Source organism: Gadus macrocephalus, chromosome 2 (assembly GCF_031168955.1).
Source record: "Gadus macrocephalus chromosome 2, ASM3116895v1".
NCBI classification, from domain to species: Eukaryota; Metazoa; Chordata; class Actinopteri; order Gadiformes; family Gadidae; genus Gadus; species Gadus macrocephalus.
In genome coordinates, this window is record NC_082383.1 from 4,379,910 (window position 1) to 4,394,909 (window position 15,000).

Below are 15,000 nucleotides of genomic sequence, written 5' to 3' on the forward strand. Positions count from 1 at the left end.
CAAACACAACCTACTTCTGCAACCTATTAAATTGCTGGCTTTAATTTATTTATGAATTGTAGGTGCTGCTGCCCCTTTGACAAAGTAGCTTGAGTGTGATGGGGTCTTATCAAAAGTGCATGTTTAAATATATTAACCTTATTCATAAAATATTGAGTGTGCGGCTGACACCTCATTCATTCTGAACTCGTACCTTTATGTGTTTAAAGGAGGACATTGTCCCATAAACCTTAAACTGCACCATTCACAGACAGTATCTCAATCTTTCTTATAGAATAGCTGACTTGTGTCTCTCGACCAGGTCGGCATGGACACTACATTTACTGAGGATGTAGCTTTGTAATGGAGCAGCAATGAGGACTAGAAACTATTACTAGTACAAGCAATGAACTGTATACAATAAATTACTGTATTATTTATGACTTTTCTCTACTTCTGTCTTCATCCTATCTCTATACCACCCATTACTTCTCCATCCTTCTTTTCCCCACAGTAGTGGCTGGCTGAACTCCACCCCTACGGTTTCTCGTTATAGGTGTTCTCCAGCACTCACCCATTGTCCACCCACCCCATCGCCTCTCCCCTCACCCTGCAGCCAACATGATGAAATATTCATGCAGACCCTTGGGGTGGCCCTCCATATCGCAGTGACATTATGGACGTCGCAGGTGGCGGGCTGCTTTACATTAATTACATCCCAGCCACGAACGCTGGTATGCACTAACACACACACACGCACACACACACGTATACATATGTGTACACACACATACAAACACACACACACACACACACACACAGACACACACATACGTACGTATACACAAACACACACACACACTTCAACATTTGCATGCAAATGCATACGCACACACATATACAAACACACACACACACACACACACACACACACACAGGTACCCTCACATGTACTTTTGAGCACACACACACAAACATACACACACACACACACACACACACACACACACACACACACACACACACACACACACACACACACACACACACACACACACAGGCAGGCGCAGCTGTTTATGCACACACACACATACACACAAACACACGCTTTCATAGCTCTGGACACAAAATAAATCAGATGAGGGTGACAGTGGATGACATAATCGAATACATGATCCAGCAAAAGGGAGAGGTCGAATGGAAGAATGGACATTATCAGTGGGAGGATGGATTCAAGCCAACAGCGAGGGTTAGTTTGGTCTTTGACAATGGCTGACTGACACATTTCCCTGTGCCTTTGATTCAATGCATTCAGCTGCCTCTCCATCACTGACACATCAGAGAGGCAACGTCCTCAAAGGGACTTCATCAACATCAGGATGCTATAACGAGAAAGACGAACATTCATTTGGTGTTGCATGAGTCAATATCACACAAAAACTGAAAAAAATGAGTGGTTTTTTTAACAATGTGTCGGATTATACAAAGTTGTCCATATTGTACAGCAAGAATTTAGTAAAAACGATGAAGGAAATGGCATTGAAAATGGCAATGGATTATTTTATTACATATGTTTTCAATACCGTCAGTGAACCCAAAATTGTCACTGTTCCTTATGCAATACCGTCATTATGAAGAAAACAGCTATCAAATAAAAATCATCTCCTTTTTACGATTTCTAAAATCAGATAAAAATCTTGATCTCCCCTCCAAGCACTTTGTGAACGTTCTACTCTGCTCCGAACTCAGGTTCCGGTGTTCATCCGTGGACCGTAACCATGGGGATAGCACCTCCCCCCCTCAAAAATAATTATTTTGAATTTCATAGTGTTCCAAATCGAGCTGAAACAGTGGGTCCTGTAACACTCTCAGATGAAATGCTCTGTGTCAGAAAACACGATTGCATTGATGGAAGATGTTTCTGCAGCTGTGTTTTTCCCGGGAAGCACAGCAGAGACAGCATGTGAGGCGGCAATCTCATTATTCTAAGTCATTTACAGACTATAATACATTACAAAGAACCTCAAGTCCAGTCTCTCATTCTTATCCAATTCACATGAAATAACTTGTGAGAGCGTGTTGCTTTTTCTTCTTCCTATATCTATCTTCAGCAATTAATTTGGTCTTGTTATTTCATCATAAAACCTGCGTGTTTAATGACAGGCCCCTATCTCGGTTTTGTGTAGCATAATACACTCCCCTCCACTTCCTCGTCAGCCATTACAAAGAAATCAAACAAGTAAGTGTCTGTGTTCTCAGGCCACACCTTGCGTGTGAAACTGTATTAATATTGACCCAGTGCTGTCATGAGACATGGTCAGGGTGAAACTTGGGCATGGACTCACACACCGCCACGTCCACAAAGAACTTGCATCAACCCTCCCACACAAACATATTCATGTGTCCATCCAGCCCTGCAGCCTCCCTCTGTCTGCCTTTCAGTCTGTCTATTATCCATATTTTTTATCCAACAGTTGAACAGTTGAAACTTTCAAACACTGTCATTGTGTGAATGTTTCAATGAACCGTTGTAAAACTATATTGTGCTTGCTGCAAAAGTTTCACAATAGCCTTTTCGCACATCTGCAACCCATCCCATAGCCTTTGTGGGCTGTGTGTCTTCCCTTGTCATCAATTGTCTTTCGGGACACTAGTTGGCCTTCACCAGAGTGCAGGAACACCACGATGAATCGCCAGTCGGATCGGCTTCACTGATTGGCCGGCCTTTCTGTGGTCAACGGAAGAAAAGCTTGCAATTGTTGCAGTGCTGGCAATGGAGGTACAATGTGGAGCACAGCGCAACAACACCCTCCAACTAGCAGGTGCCAGTCTCAGGGCACTTTTATTGTATTTTGTACTAGCAAACCACGTTAGCGCTGCTGTCGCCAAGAGTCTCCTCATCTCACTGCCATGCTAATATTACCATACCCACCATATATCTACAATCTACAGTACACTAGCAGACCGATAGAATGAGGAGTGAACCTGTTGCCTTATGTTCATGGATGTGGTCTTTTCATACTGGAGATTTCATTCACTGTGGTCACTGTATCATTACACCTGGTACCAGATGGCTAGCGTTCTTCATCGTCATGTCAAGCACATGGTCATCCCACATTGTGCACTGGTTTGTATAATCTAGCAGCTCTTGTAGTCATACTTTGTTGAGTGGTACTATTGTCACCAAATTAGAAAGCCCTTTGACATGTGTTCTTAAATGGGTTATATTTGTTTGAATAAAATAGAATGCTCCACATGGGTCTCAATGTGCCTTGCTCCGATTCTAGCTGTGTTTTAGGGGTGGGCTGCAGATATGAACCGACATTTTTGCTCTGTGTGCATTGATTTTAAGGGAGTACCTTATCTTACAAATGACCCCCGCTACCACCTCACTGCTGGCGAACACGTCCTCAGAGAGTAAGAACAGAAATGAAAAATAGATCCAATACTTTGAGTGCAATGAGACGTTCCCCGTCGGGTGACCTTATCCCTTCTAAACCTAAGCTCCTCACGTCTGTGTTAATGCCTGGAAGATCGATACAAATCAGGATCTGCAGAAGGGTTCTGCTTTGCCTTCTGGAGTGCCCCAGGCAGCAGATTCCTGGGAGTGTAACTTTCAAAAGGAGGTTATTTGCATTCAGTTCACGGGTTTGGATGAGGGACGACCGGGGAATCAGGGGTGATGGAGGGAGGAGGTGGATGCAAGGAGGCCATGGTCCACTTTGTAGCACGGGAGTTTGTCTTGAATCTTGAATGACGACACAGGTCGGTGTCCAATGGATGGCAAGAGGAAAATACCAAATGCAACAACAAAAGAAGAGAAACTAGAGGAAGGTGCTCAAACTACAATGGACAAACTGGGAACAGAAAAGGGCAGAGTTTGGTGCAGTCCCCATAGTGAGTTTTCGAATCCCAGTCCAAAAGATACAGGGTTACCTAACCTTTCAGCATCCTTGAGCAAGATGCCCAAATCCCTATAACTGTCCCATAACAACGCGTCTGAATTCACTGAAAGTGCCTCTTCATAAATGTTTCTGCTGCATGACTAAATCGTGGGAAAGAGTTAAAAACAAGTGAAAAGTAAAAAGCCCATCTTTATAATACTATGATGCTCTACTGAGAAACAAAACGGCTCTTACTATAACTTCTACTCCTTATTATTGCTGCATGCATTAGACAACTACTAGACCTGGATGTAGTAAGTGCACATTACAGGACAACACTTGGAACTTCTTTAGCTCATTAGGATGAATTAGACAAACGCATAGACAACCACACACAAAAAACACACAAACACACACACACTATTTGCTTGTATGTCATATGTTCCAGGACAAAGTATTCATTAAGGATTTTATGAATGCTCCTCTGATCCAAAGTGAAGGCTACCTGGGCGGGGTTCAACCGGCTCCAGCGAGAGCTAACATGGGCGTGGTGCTCGAAAACGTAATCCGACAGATTGCATCGTGAGCAGTGCCTCATCTCTGGCAAGAGGGGAGATAGAGATTGCACTTCTGTTGCTCTGCCAGGATTCAAGTCTTCCTTCCTTCCTGAGCGAAGAAGCAAGGATCATTGTGCTATGTCGAAGAGACAGGCAGAGAGGCAGAGAGGTAGAGAGAGAGGTAGAGAGGGTGAGGTAGAGTGAATGAATGATGCAGGTTTGTTGAGTGAGAGAGAGACGTACAAGCAACAGTGAGGCCTGCTGAAAGATGCTGATGTCTCCTTCATTTCAATCTGTTCGGTGTGTTTAGTGTGTTCGTTAGGAAGCTTTCCAATATTGCATATGCTACTCTGTCTCTTACTCTTTAAGTGCACTTTTCACACTCCTTACTCACTCAAAAAAGGCACAAAGAGGGTGCAAAACACACACAAACACACTGCACATGACACAGAGAAATGTAGAGTAAATTAGAAAATGGTGTACCTTGTACGACTTTGGTAAATGAATGCCTTGAGGGCAGACAGAACATAAAACTGTTTCAAACATTCGATGCAATCTGTAGTGAGTACATCGACTCCATTATGAAAACAATCCATCATGGGCTTCTTGAATAGAGAGGGTGCCAAGGCCACAGAAGTGTGGTGATTATGAATGTACGAGTTACCTTACAAAGGGGAATGTTGTTAAGGTGTAAAGGTTGTTGCCTCGGCAACAGGAACACAGCACGTGTGTGTTTCCTGGTTTATAGCCACTCTAACAACTTATATGATGTGATAGCGTTCACTGTTGCTTAATACTGGCCTTAATGTTTAATTTTACTGACAGAATGGGATTAGAGTGTCACAGCACTAGATCGTTTTCAGCTAATCTGGCTTTTTCAATGCTATCGATATTCAATGCTGCTATCATCATACACACAAAAATGTGTTGATGTTGACTGAACATTATCATGTGAAGAGCATAGTTTTCAAAATTGAAACCACAGAAGAATAGCCAACGTCTCAGTCTTCTCTCGTCTCAGTGTACAAACCAAATGGTTTGTACACTGGCTATGGAGAGTGGATGCATTAGAGATGGGAGAAACAAGAATGAGTCTTACGAGGTCATGTATCCTACAACGGCACCTCTGAATACACAAAAACAATAAGCACTAGCTTCCAATAGTCAGCCCCCTTAAAATTAAATATGGACTAGTTGAAGATGTTTTAATGCAGCCTAACATAATGTTTTCGCCCTGTAGTTTTGAGGGAGTGGGAGTCACCCCGAGGTGTTCCGAGGTGTTTAATTTTTTACATCAAAAGCGTGAGACATCGCTTTGATGGCAGATGCAGTCACTCTGCATCGCCGCCTATCTGTCCAACTTGTGATCAAGAGATGAATCGCTAGCAACATTGCCCGCCGGCTCTACAGGGCTTGCCAAAACGAGACAATGCCCGGGAGGCTTTAATAGAGCATTTGCAAGCTTTTCTATTGATAGTTCTCCAGGGCTCCTGCCGACTGCAAACCAAACTTAGCCACAGTGCAGCATGTGTCCTTTGGCAAGACTTCCATCCAGCCCAAGATGGAGGCTGTGAGAAGATGGGCCAGGAGATTAGGAAAAATAATAAATAGACAAGAAGCAGAAGGTCATGGGAAGCAAAGGGAAAGAGAGGAGCTATGGGAAGGAATTACGTTTTGACCTTTCATTAATACCATTAATGACAGCAGAAACCAATTAGTTCATGTCCATGCTAATGTCTTTCAGGGGCTGTTTTATGATCTCGGACTAAAGCCGATAATCACACAGAGCTTTTCCTAGGCCAAATTTCAATATCTCCTGCCTATCGTTTCCTCAACAGTCCATCACTAGGGCTTGTACATCCAGTGGCGCGGCGAGACATTTTTCCTTGAGGTGGACAGGTAAGCCCAATTCAAATCTTGGGGTGACACACCAAATTAAGTATGAAAAATTGCATACTGTTACATTTTGAGTTCTGTAACAATCCTGTTTTAATGTGTTATGTATCTGTTAATGTGCTGGGCAATTCATTGTTCTGAACTTTCCTTTTTTTTTTATGAACTTAATAAACACATAAATATAATTAATTTGAATGGAAGTTCTAATGAAAAAACTCAGAAAGAAGCATATGATGCATATGAGGCACATTGTGCATATGCGACTCACTGGTATATACGTATATTTAGAGATACACTGTCTAAGAGGGTAATAAAGTCACAATTTTTTTTATTCCTATTCAATATTCTTCTTTATCTAACTCCTTAGTGTGTTCACGTTTGAAGGTTTAACCACTGAAAGTTCTGAGGCAAAATCAAATAAGGAAGAGAGAAAGAGAGAGAAGAGAAAACCAACACTCAATCTCTGTGATGCTCGAATGCAAATCCCAATGAAGTCCCCACAGAGGTCATTAGTGACGCTGAACACTGAGCCATCTCATCCAAAAATATCCTCCTCTTCCTTTCCTCCTTCCTTGTATTTGTTCTTTATTTCTTGTTCTTTCTCCTCCCCCCCCACCCCTCCCCCTCATGAGTCTCCTTCCTCTCCTCTCTTCTCCTCCTGAGTGTTATTGCTGGATAACTTCATCATTCATGCCATTTAGAAAGCAGCCATCGTATCGTAGGGCAAGGAGGAAGGACATTACAAAGACAAACACAAACAAAAAGAATGAGATCTAAGCCAATGCACACACACACACACACACACACACACACACACACACACACACACACACACACACACACACACACACACACACACACACACACACACAGACACACACACACACACACACACACACACACACACACATTACACACACATACACACACCGTCATACACACAGACACACACCGTTATACACACACACACCGTTATACACACACACACACACCGTTATACACACACACACACACACACACACACACCGAGGCACAAACACACACACGCACACAGAGACACACACCAACCACCCCCCCCCACACACACACACAAACATCTTCATAACACACAAACACACACACTCACACACAAGCACACACACCCCGTCATACAAACTCACTCTCTCTCTCTCACACACACACACACACACACACACACACACACACACACACACACACACACACACACACACACACACACACACACACACACACACACACACACACACACACACACACACACAGACCCATAAGTCCTCTTTATTAGCCCTCTAAAATGAAACCATGTCAACCTAATTTAAGAAATCAATATTTCATCTTGGGAAACCTCAAACCATCTATTATCCATAGCCCCCATGCATATGAGGAGGAAGAACCTCTATGCACAATTAATAACCCTTTAAACCTGCAACAATTAGCTGTCCCATGCTGTGCACCAATGCATTTAAGGGGGGTGAACCCTGCACTGGTAAAGCTCTGTCTACACATGGTCAGACACCGAGCCACGAGTCCCAACTCACCCGGAAGTCGATGCCCACGGTGGAGATGAAGCTTCCTGCCAGGAAGGCGCCATCCTTGAAGCGCACCAGCAGGCAGGTCTTGCCCACGCCGGAGTCTCCGACCAGCATCACCTGGAAGGTCAGGGCGGTGGTCATGATAAGCAACGCACACGGCAGCACAACACGGAACATGGCTTGTGTGAATAAGAGAATACTGTTGTCAGCTTGCACAAGGTGGATATTGATAGACATAGCATTTCAATACTGAAGTTACAGGTTTGGTCTTGAAGTTGTGGTGTAAGATTAAAAAAAAAAAGTGTAAGATTAAGCCCCTCCCAGTTGGTAAGCAGGAGACCTTCAGAATGTAATAAACTCAGTAGTAGTGTTCTATTCCATTTTCACATTTTGAAAAACTCTTCCTATCTTGGGGCTCTGTCCTAGGAGAGATGAGAAGTGTGTTTGACTGAGCATCTGGTTATCAACGGCTCTTATGTGTGTGGTTGCGTGTGCGTCTTATGGGTGTGTATGTGTGTGTGTGTGTGTGAGAGAGAACGAGAGAAAGAGACAGAGACAGGAGAATGAGAGAGATAGAGAATGAGAGGGAGAGAACGAGACAGAGAGAATGAGAGAGAGATAGAGTGAGAGAGTCAGACAGACAGACAGAGAGAGGGGGGGGAGAGAGAGAGAGAGAGAGAGAGAGAGAGAGAGAGAGAGAGAGAGAGAGAGAGAGAGAGAGAGAGAGAGAGAGAGAGAGAGAGAGAGAGGGCGAGAGAGAGAGAGAGAGAGAGAGAGAGAGAGAGAGAGAGAGAGAGAGATTGTTTGAGTATGTATGTTTCGCATTGTATGAGTTTAAGGGTCCTGGCGTCCATCCATCTGCACACGCATGTTTACATCAGGTCTATGCGCAGAACACGCGTGCAGCACATGAGTTTGACGGCTGCATGATGGACAGCCGTGCATTCCTCTCTTTATATAGTAATCTGTGATGAGGTTAAGGGTTTGATCGGATTAGTTGCATTGGGTTAGCCAGGGAAGCAGGAGCTCAGAGGCAGCTTATGGAAGAGTAAAGGAGCCTGAAGGGAGTGAGACGAAGAGACTGGGGACAGAGGAGAGAGAGGGTTGGGGAGGGATCAGACAGCGAGAGGAAGATCTGCTCCAGAGATCACAATGGGGGCTTTTTCATTGACACCGAATCCTCTTTAAAGCTACTGTTTACTAATCCACTCCACCCTTCTACTATATTCTATTCTACTTTACCATTCTATTTTTTCTCCTCTTCTCTGCCTTTATTTGTACTCTACTTTTATACTTAATCATACTCTCCTCAACAACGATACTCTACTCTCCTCTCCCTTTCTGCTGTATTCAACGACTCTTTCTTCTATAATGTACCTCGTCACTACTCCCCATTATGTGTGTTACAAATTAATTACACATCTCTCAAGTAAGATACGATGCATGACGTGCTAGGCTGTAGTCATCACAAGGCAGCTTATTGACGGGCATACACAGTGGGAGGGCGTAGTGGAAGAGGAGTTGTCCCCAGCAACAAGTATTGACGAGAATATTACTGCCAGAGAGCGAGAGAGAGCGAGAGAGAGAGAGAGAGAGAGAGAGAGAGAGAGAGAGAGACAAAATGAAGCAAATACATTTTTAGACCAGCTTCTAGCGCAGTTGTATCAAGATAATGGGGTCGATGAATTGGAAAGGAAAGCATGGCACCCAGTAAAACAAATGAACATAAAAAGATCTAATGACATTCAAAGCGGGCTAAGTCCTAATAGCCTATACTCAAAACGAAACACTTTTTTCCCCATGGTTAACTTTTCACACGTATAGTTTCTTGTGGGAATAAAGCAGACCGAAACAGGTCATGGGTGCCGAGGTGGTTCGGCGTGTACCTTGAAAGCGATGTCATAAAACTCGCTGCTGCAGCTGAAGGCGGGTCGGCTTGGATGGACGACGCCGTTGGACTGACCGATGGTCATCGAGCCTTTCCCCGCCTTCCCGCTCGACTTCCCGGCAGAGCCACCTGTGGTAGACGGACCGGTGGTGGTTCTCCCCTTGACGCCTTTTTTACGGGACATAACTCTGAGGACGTAAGCTTAAATTCTGATGGACTGCACTATTATAACAATCCCGGACCGATTAAAAAAAGGTTTCAAGTTAGCTCCTTCTTTTTTGAAAAGTTGATTGGGCTAGTATCCTACTCCAAATGAAAGAGAGAGAAAAAAAAGAAGGTAGTTCACCCGTCCGTCATCATGGTCCTCTGCACGCGCCCTACATTTATTCGCTTTCTCGTGCCGTATGACAGTGTGTGTGTGTAGTGTGTGTGTGTGTGTGTGTGTGTGTGTGTGTGTGTGTGTGTGTGTGTGTGTGTGTGTGTGTGTGTGTGTTCGTGTGTGTGTGTGTGTGCGTGCGTGTGCTTGTGTGTCTTTGCATGCGTGTGTGTGTGCTCTGCGGATCACACAGCAGTTTCAAGGCAGCCAGAGGCAGTTCACGCCACGTGCTTCGTCAAACTCCACCTTATCGGCGCACGAGGAGCGCACAGGGCGAGCGTCGTGCGGATCCGGAGCCGTCATGGAGCTCGAGCTCATTAAAGAAATTACTTCGCCCCAAAATCGTAACAATAACTACAGCCAACGCTTGTCCCACATGGTACTCTAGCCACTACTACCTTTATCTCAAGATAGAGTCCCTTGTAACTTTATCAATGGTTGTCAATTGTAACTTATCGATACTTTTTATCGCACTACACCCGATCAACATGGCAACCGAATTATTAGTAAAAGAATAAATACGAAATGCTCAGAGGGCCGTCAGAGGGCCGTCTTCGCTTCCGGCTGTGATTGCTGCGTCCATTTCCGGTTGCAGGGCGAAGCACGTATCGATTGCAAGCTAGTGGTATCTTGCCCGATCCCTACGAAGGGTGTGTGGATCACAAGTGCCCGAATATACGCTGATGTTTGTGATTAGTGACTCCTTTAACTCCGTGTCTAATGGAGTTCGACAGGACTCTTGACTCTTTTTAACACGCCAACAGATAGAGTTCTTGTTGGATAAAGCACAAGACACACAGAGTGTTAGTAGTAGGCCTAGCCCACCTAATCATCAATGAAAAACCACAACAACCCGATTGCCTTTAAATGTACTCTAGCACTGCCAGAGTGGGGAGGATTTGAACGCATCACTGGAACGTGGCAGTAGTGGGCGCTCACTGTCCATGGTGCTGAAGACGGTCTTCTTCTTTGGGATATTGGGCTATGATTGAGATCTCAAACTCGGGATATTGCTTTCATCGCAAAATCTCCGTCTCGTCACGTGAATAAAAATAAATAAACTCCAATAAAAACAAATAGGCCTATATCCCGGCAAAAAGTGTATTTTTGGAGTGTTCAAGTCAAGAACACCATGCCAAGCTAATTTGTGCAGTACAGTCCAGATGTTCGGGTAATCATCGACTGCACCGAGGTGCAGTCGATGATTACCCGAACATCATCTTACAAGAACACAACAACCTTTAAGGCCTTGATTGGGATTGCCCCTTGTAGTGCTGTGACTTTTGTGTCAAGTCTCTTCACCGGCTCCATCTCCGACCCAGAGCTGACTGAACGAAGTGGACTGCTGGATTTACTGGAGCCAGGAGATGGCTGCATGGCAGACAAGGGTTTCACCATCGAGAAGCCACTAGCTGATCGTGGGGCAACGCTGATTATACCACCCTTCAAGATGACAGGTAGGCATGAAAGGAATGAACATTTCAAATTAAAACTTTGACCCAAATGTGACCATTAAGATATGTAGACAAATGTTTAAGATGGACTGAAGCACTCACAATTATATTACTAATTAATTTATCTCTAACCACTGCGCAGTTCACTGAAGAGGATGCTCTGAAAACACAAGCAATCGCTCGACTTCGAATCCTCGTAGAAAGAGCAATAGGCAGAGTCAAGGAATACCGCATCTGGGAACGCACTGTCCTTTCACCTTGTCTGCGACATTAATAAGACTAAACATTTTGTGCCCGAGTTCTGAAAAGTTGACCTACCTCCTCAGAATAACCTACTAAGAGCCCATTCTGTGATTAAACCATAGGTAGCACATCCTGTCAGGTAGGTGGTTTAAGAACAGTATGGGGTAATAGTAGGCCAATATTTTCAGAACACTAACAATCCCATTCTTCTTCACCTTGTCTGCGACAGTCAATCAGCTGTGGACCGTCTGCTGTGTGATGACCAACTTCCAGGGACCACTTGATTTAAAAGGCTACATCCCTGTTGAATAGTGTTTCTACTCAAACATGTACCTATAAATATAATATATAAATATTAAAACGAGAGGCACTGAACATTTGGAGTGGTCCCTTCATTTTTTCCCGGAGCTGTAATTTTGTACACTGAAAACATTGAATGACATGTATGTAATTGAACAAGAAGTCTTTCATCTATAATCAATTTTAAAGTCCAGTCAGTCCATCCTGAAAGTATTCAAAATAATGTTAATATATAATGTAGTAAATGATGTACTCAGAAAAAGGGAATGAATTAAATCCTTTTATTCTTTCAGTTCCTTTATTCATTCAGTTCATTTCACATTCATTTCACTTTCTGCTGAAGATACACATTCATATATGTACCAAAGAAGGCCCAATCCCATTTCTACCCCTTACCCCTTCCCATTCCCCCTCCCCCTTGTTTTGAAGGGGTAAGGGGAAGGGGTAAGGGGAAGGCATAAGGGGTCGAAATGGGATTGGGCCTATGGCCCAATCCCATTCCTACCACTTACCCCTTCAAAACAAGGGGGAGGGGTAAGGGGTAGAAATGGGATTGGGCCCAAGTCTACCTTATTTTTCATCTCTTATCATTTCATCCCTCCAGACTGAGCTGACTCCAAACTGACGTTAGCATAAGCCAACCTACCTAGCGTAAGCTAGCTAGCAGACACTCACATTCGTAGTCGATATATTTCTCGAAAAATAAACAATCCCTTGTCCAGTTTGGAGCGGGCTGTTATGGAGTGTTGTTCGGTAAGTCGGTGAACTTCAGAAAACGTGACTTTGGGTACATTTACCAGGGATGTCGTGAAAGTGAACTGCCGGTCCTCCATCATCAGTTCGCCAAGAGTGATGAGTGATTCACCGGATGTCACAGTGCACAAAGAACACCGAATGCGGAAGTACTACGTATCAGCGTGATAATCCCCCAGTTTGAGATCTCAATCATAGCCCAATATCCCAAGATAGCGAACCAATCGAATTGCGCCATTTTAGGAGGTTCACGTGTCGCATATTTTGTGTAGACCTTCAGCCCTTTAATCAGTAACAATTTGTATCTGTGTTCAGATTATAAAGTCTCCAACCGACACCCAACATATCGATCACTGTGTGGGTGTGTGTTAGTGTGTTTGTTTTGCTGTATGATGAGAAAGGGGCGTGTCCAAGTCGTCAACGGAGTTTACATATAAAGCGTTTTTTGTTAGTTTCATTCAATTTTTTGATCTTCAAAAGTGCTCCAAACTAGTCAGCTACAATCCCTTACTATGAATCTCTTAATAAACGATGAGGCTGGCCAGGCACTTAACATATCAGATGTGACATTTGTTTAAATGCCCACTAAATTCACGGAAAAGGATGAAGAAAACAGCCAAGAACAAACGTTAATTCCGTACATTTTATGTCGTAATGTAGCCTACTCAAGACCGCATGAAAATGTGATACCTTTTCCACACCACAAGGGGGCAATAGTAGTCAACGGAAGGGAGTCAAGGAATTACAATTCAAGTTCACTTCTATAGTAAACTAATTTGTAGATACATTGGTGCTTTCATGTGGCAAGAAAACATGAATATTTATCATTGATATGGAGCAACATTAGTGCATCCCAGATGGCCTGCGTTTGTGTATTATTTACTATTTTACATTGAAAAATAGTATTGAATAAATCCGTAGCTACAATAGAGGTTCAAAATTGTTTTATGAAAGATAAACATTTTGTCTTCTCATAACCATTAGGCAAGTGTTACTGAGAGGCATACATTTTAGGAATTCCTCAATTATATAATTTATATCTAGGCCTACATGCAAAAAATAACATTTATCTAATTTTTTTTAGAATTTTTGTCTCTCAAAAGGCCATGCACAAAATAGTTTACTGTTAATAAAAAAAGGCTTTTGTTTTGTCGAATAAAAAAATGTCTGACTTAAAATTATTCTTTAATATCATTATGAAGTTATAGTAATTATTCATCGTTATTACAACAATTTACTGAAAAATATATATATTCTGCCCCCTTTACTTTACTCTAACAGTGTGTAATTTCTCTCGGTGATTTGACCCCCCAAGGTCAGGAGTGCCTAGTGTGAGTCTGATGGTGAAGTCCGGGACAGCTCACACTCTCACCCCTGGACTCTGACATCCACACACACACACACACAAATGCAGAGCAGCTTTAGTTGTTGTTGGCGTGAGGGTACACTGCAGACCCTAAAGCCCACCCCCACCAGCCCCCCGGTCACCCCCTTCACCCCCACACACCCTCCCCGACAGCTGACATTCGTTCCGGGCCGAGCGCAGCTGCCCTGCCGCGGCAACAGCTGGGGAATTTTTGGAGGGAATATCAGGGTCCGACCGGGGATGAAGCTCTGGAAGCCATCCCTTGATTTCAAAAGAAATTAACAGCCTTGTCAAGATTGAGGAGCGAGCGTGGCGACCGCAGGCAGTGAAAGGCCAGCAGTGCCCACCCGTCAAAAGCCAACCCTGTTTATTCTGAACTTGAATTTGGTAGGTCCGACTTTCAGTGGATTCCGTTAATATGTATGTACGTGTCACTTTGACAGATGCAATGAATTGATACGTGGGCGTGTCTTGTTGCAGTGAGGCTGAGAAGCTTCAGAGCTTGTGTTCTGGATTAGTCAGGTGCTCGTCTGAGTTCACCGGACGGATGAGGTGCAAGTGAGTCTGAAGAGGAGGCATATGAGGCAGCGCCCGTCTCTGTGTGTGTGTGTGTGTGTGTGTGTGTGTGTGTGTGTGTGTGTGTGTGTGTGTGTGTGTGTGTGTGTGTGTGTGTGTGTGTGTGTGTGTGTGTGTGTGTGTGGTTTGGGTACACACCTCTCTTCGGGGTCCATGTGTGCTGTGCCACGCTCCC

General features: G+C 43.9%; 2 protein-coding genes and 1 long non-coding RNA gene across 3 annotated transcripts in view; all 3 read right to left on the reverse strand.

Annotated features, from left to right (window-relative positions):
* The window catches only part of LOC132475510 (ras-related protein Rab-26-like), a 35,309-nt gene extending 24,924 nt beyond the window's left edge, over positions 1–10,385 (reverse strand). The window contains exons 1-2 of the mRNA XM_060076673.1: positions 9,756–10,385; positions 7,876–7,986 (exon numbers count right to left, since the gene is read on the reverse strand). Of these exons, the coding sequence (XP_059932656.1) occupies positions 7,876–7,986; positions 9,756–9,941 (297 nt within the window). The 5' untranslated portion in view covers positions 9,942–10,385. The remainder of the gene's footprint in view (positions 1–7,875; positions 7,987–9,755) is intronic.
* The window catches only part of LOC132475672 (somatostatin receptor type 2-like), a 317,638-nt gene that overhangs the window by 205,622 nt on the left and 97,016 nt on the right, over positions 1–15,000 (reverse strand). The window lies entirely within an intron of this gene.
* On the reverse strand, positions 11,426–12,495 carry LOC132475518 (uncharacterized). Its single transcript, XR_009529935.1, has 2 exons — positions 12,046–12,495; positions 11,426–11,844 (listed from the first exon to the last, which is right to left on the reverse strand). It is a non-coding gene; the product is annotated as an uncharacterized LOC132475518 (long non-coding RNA).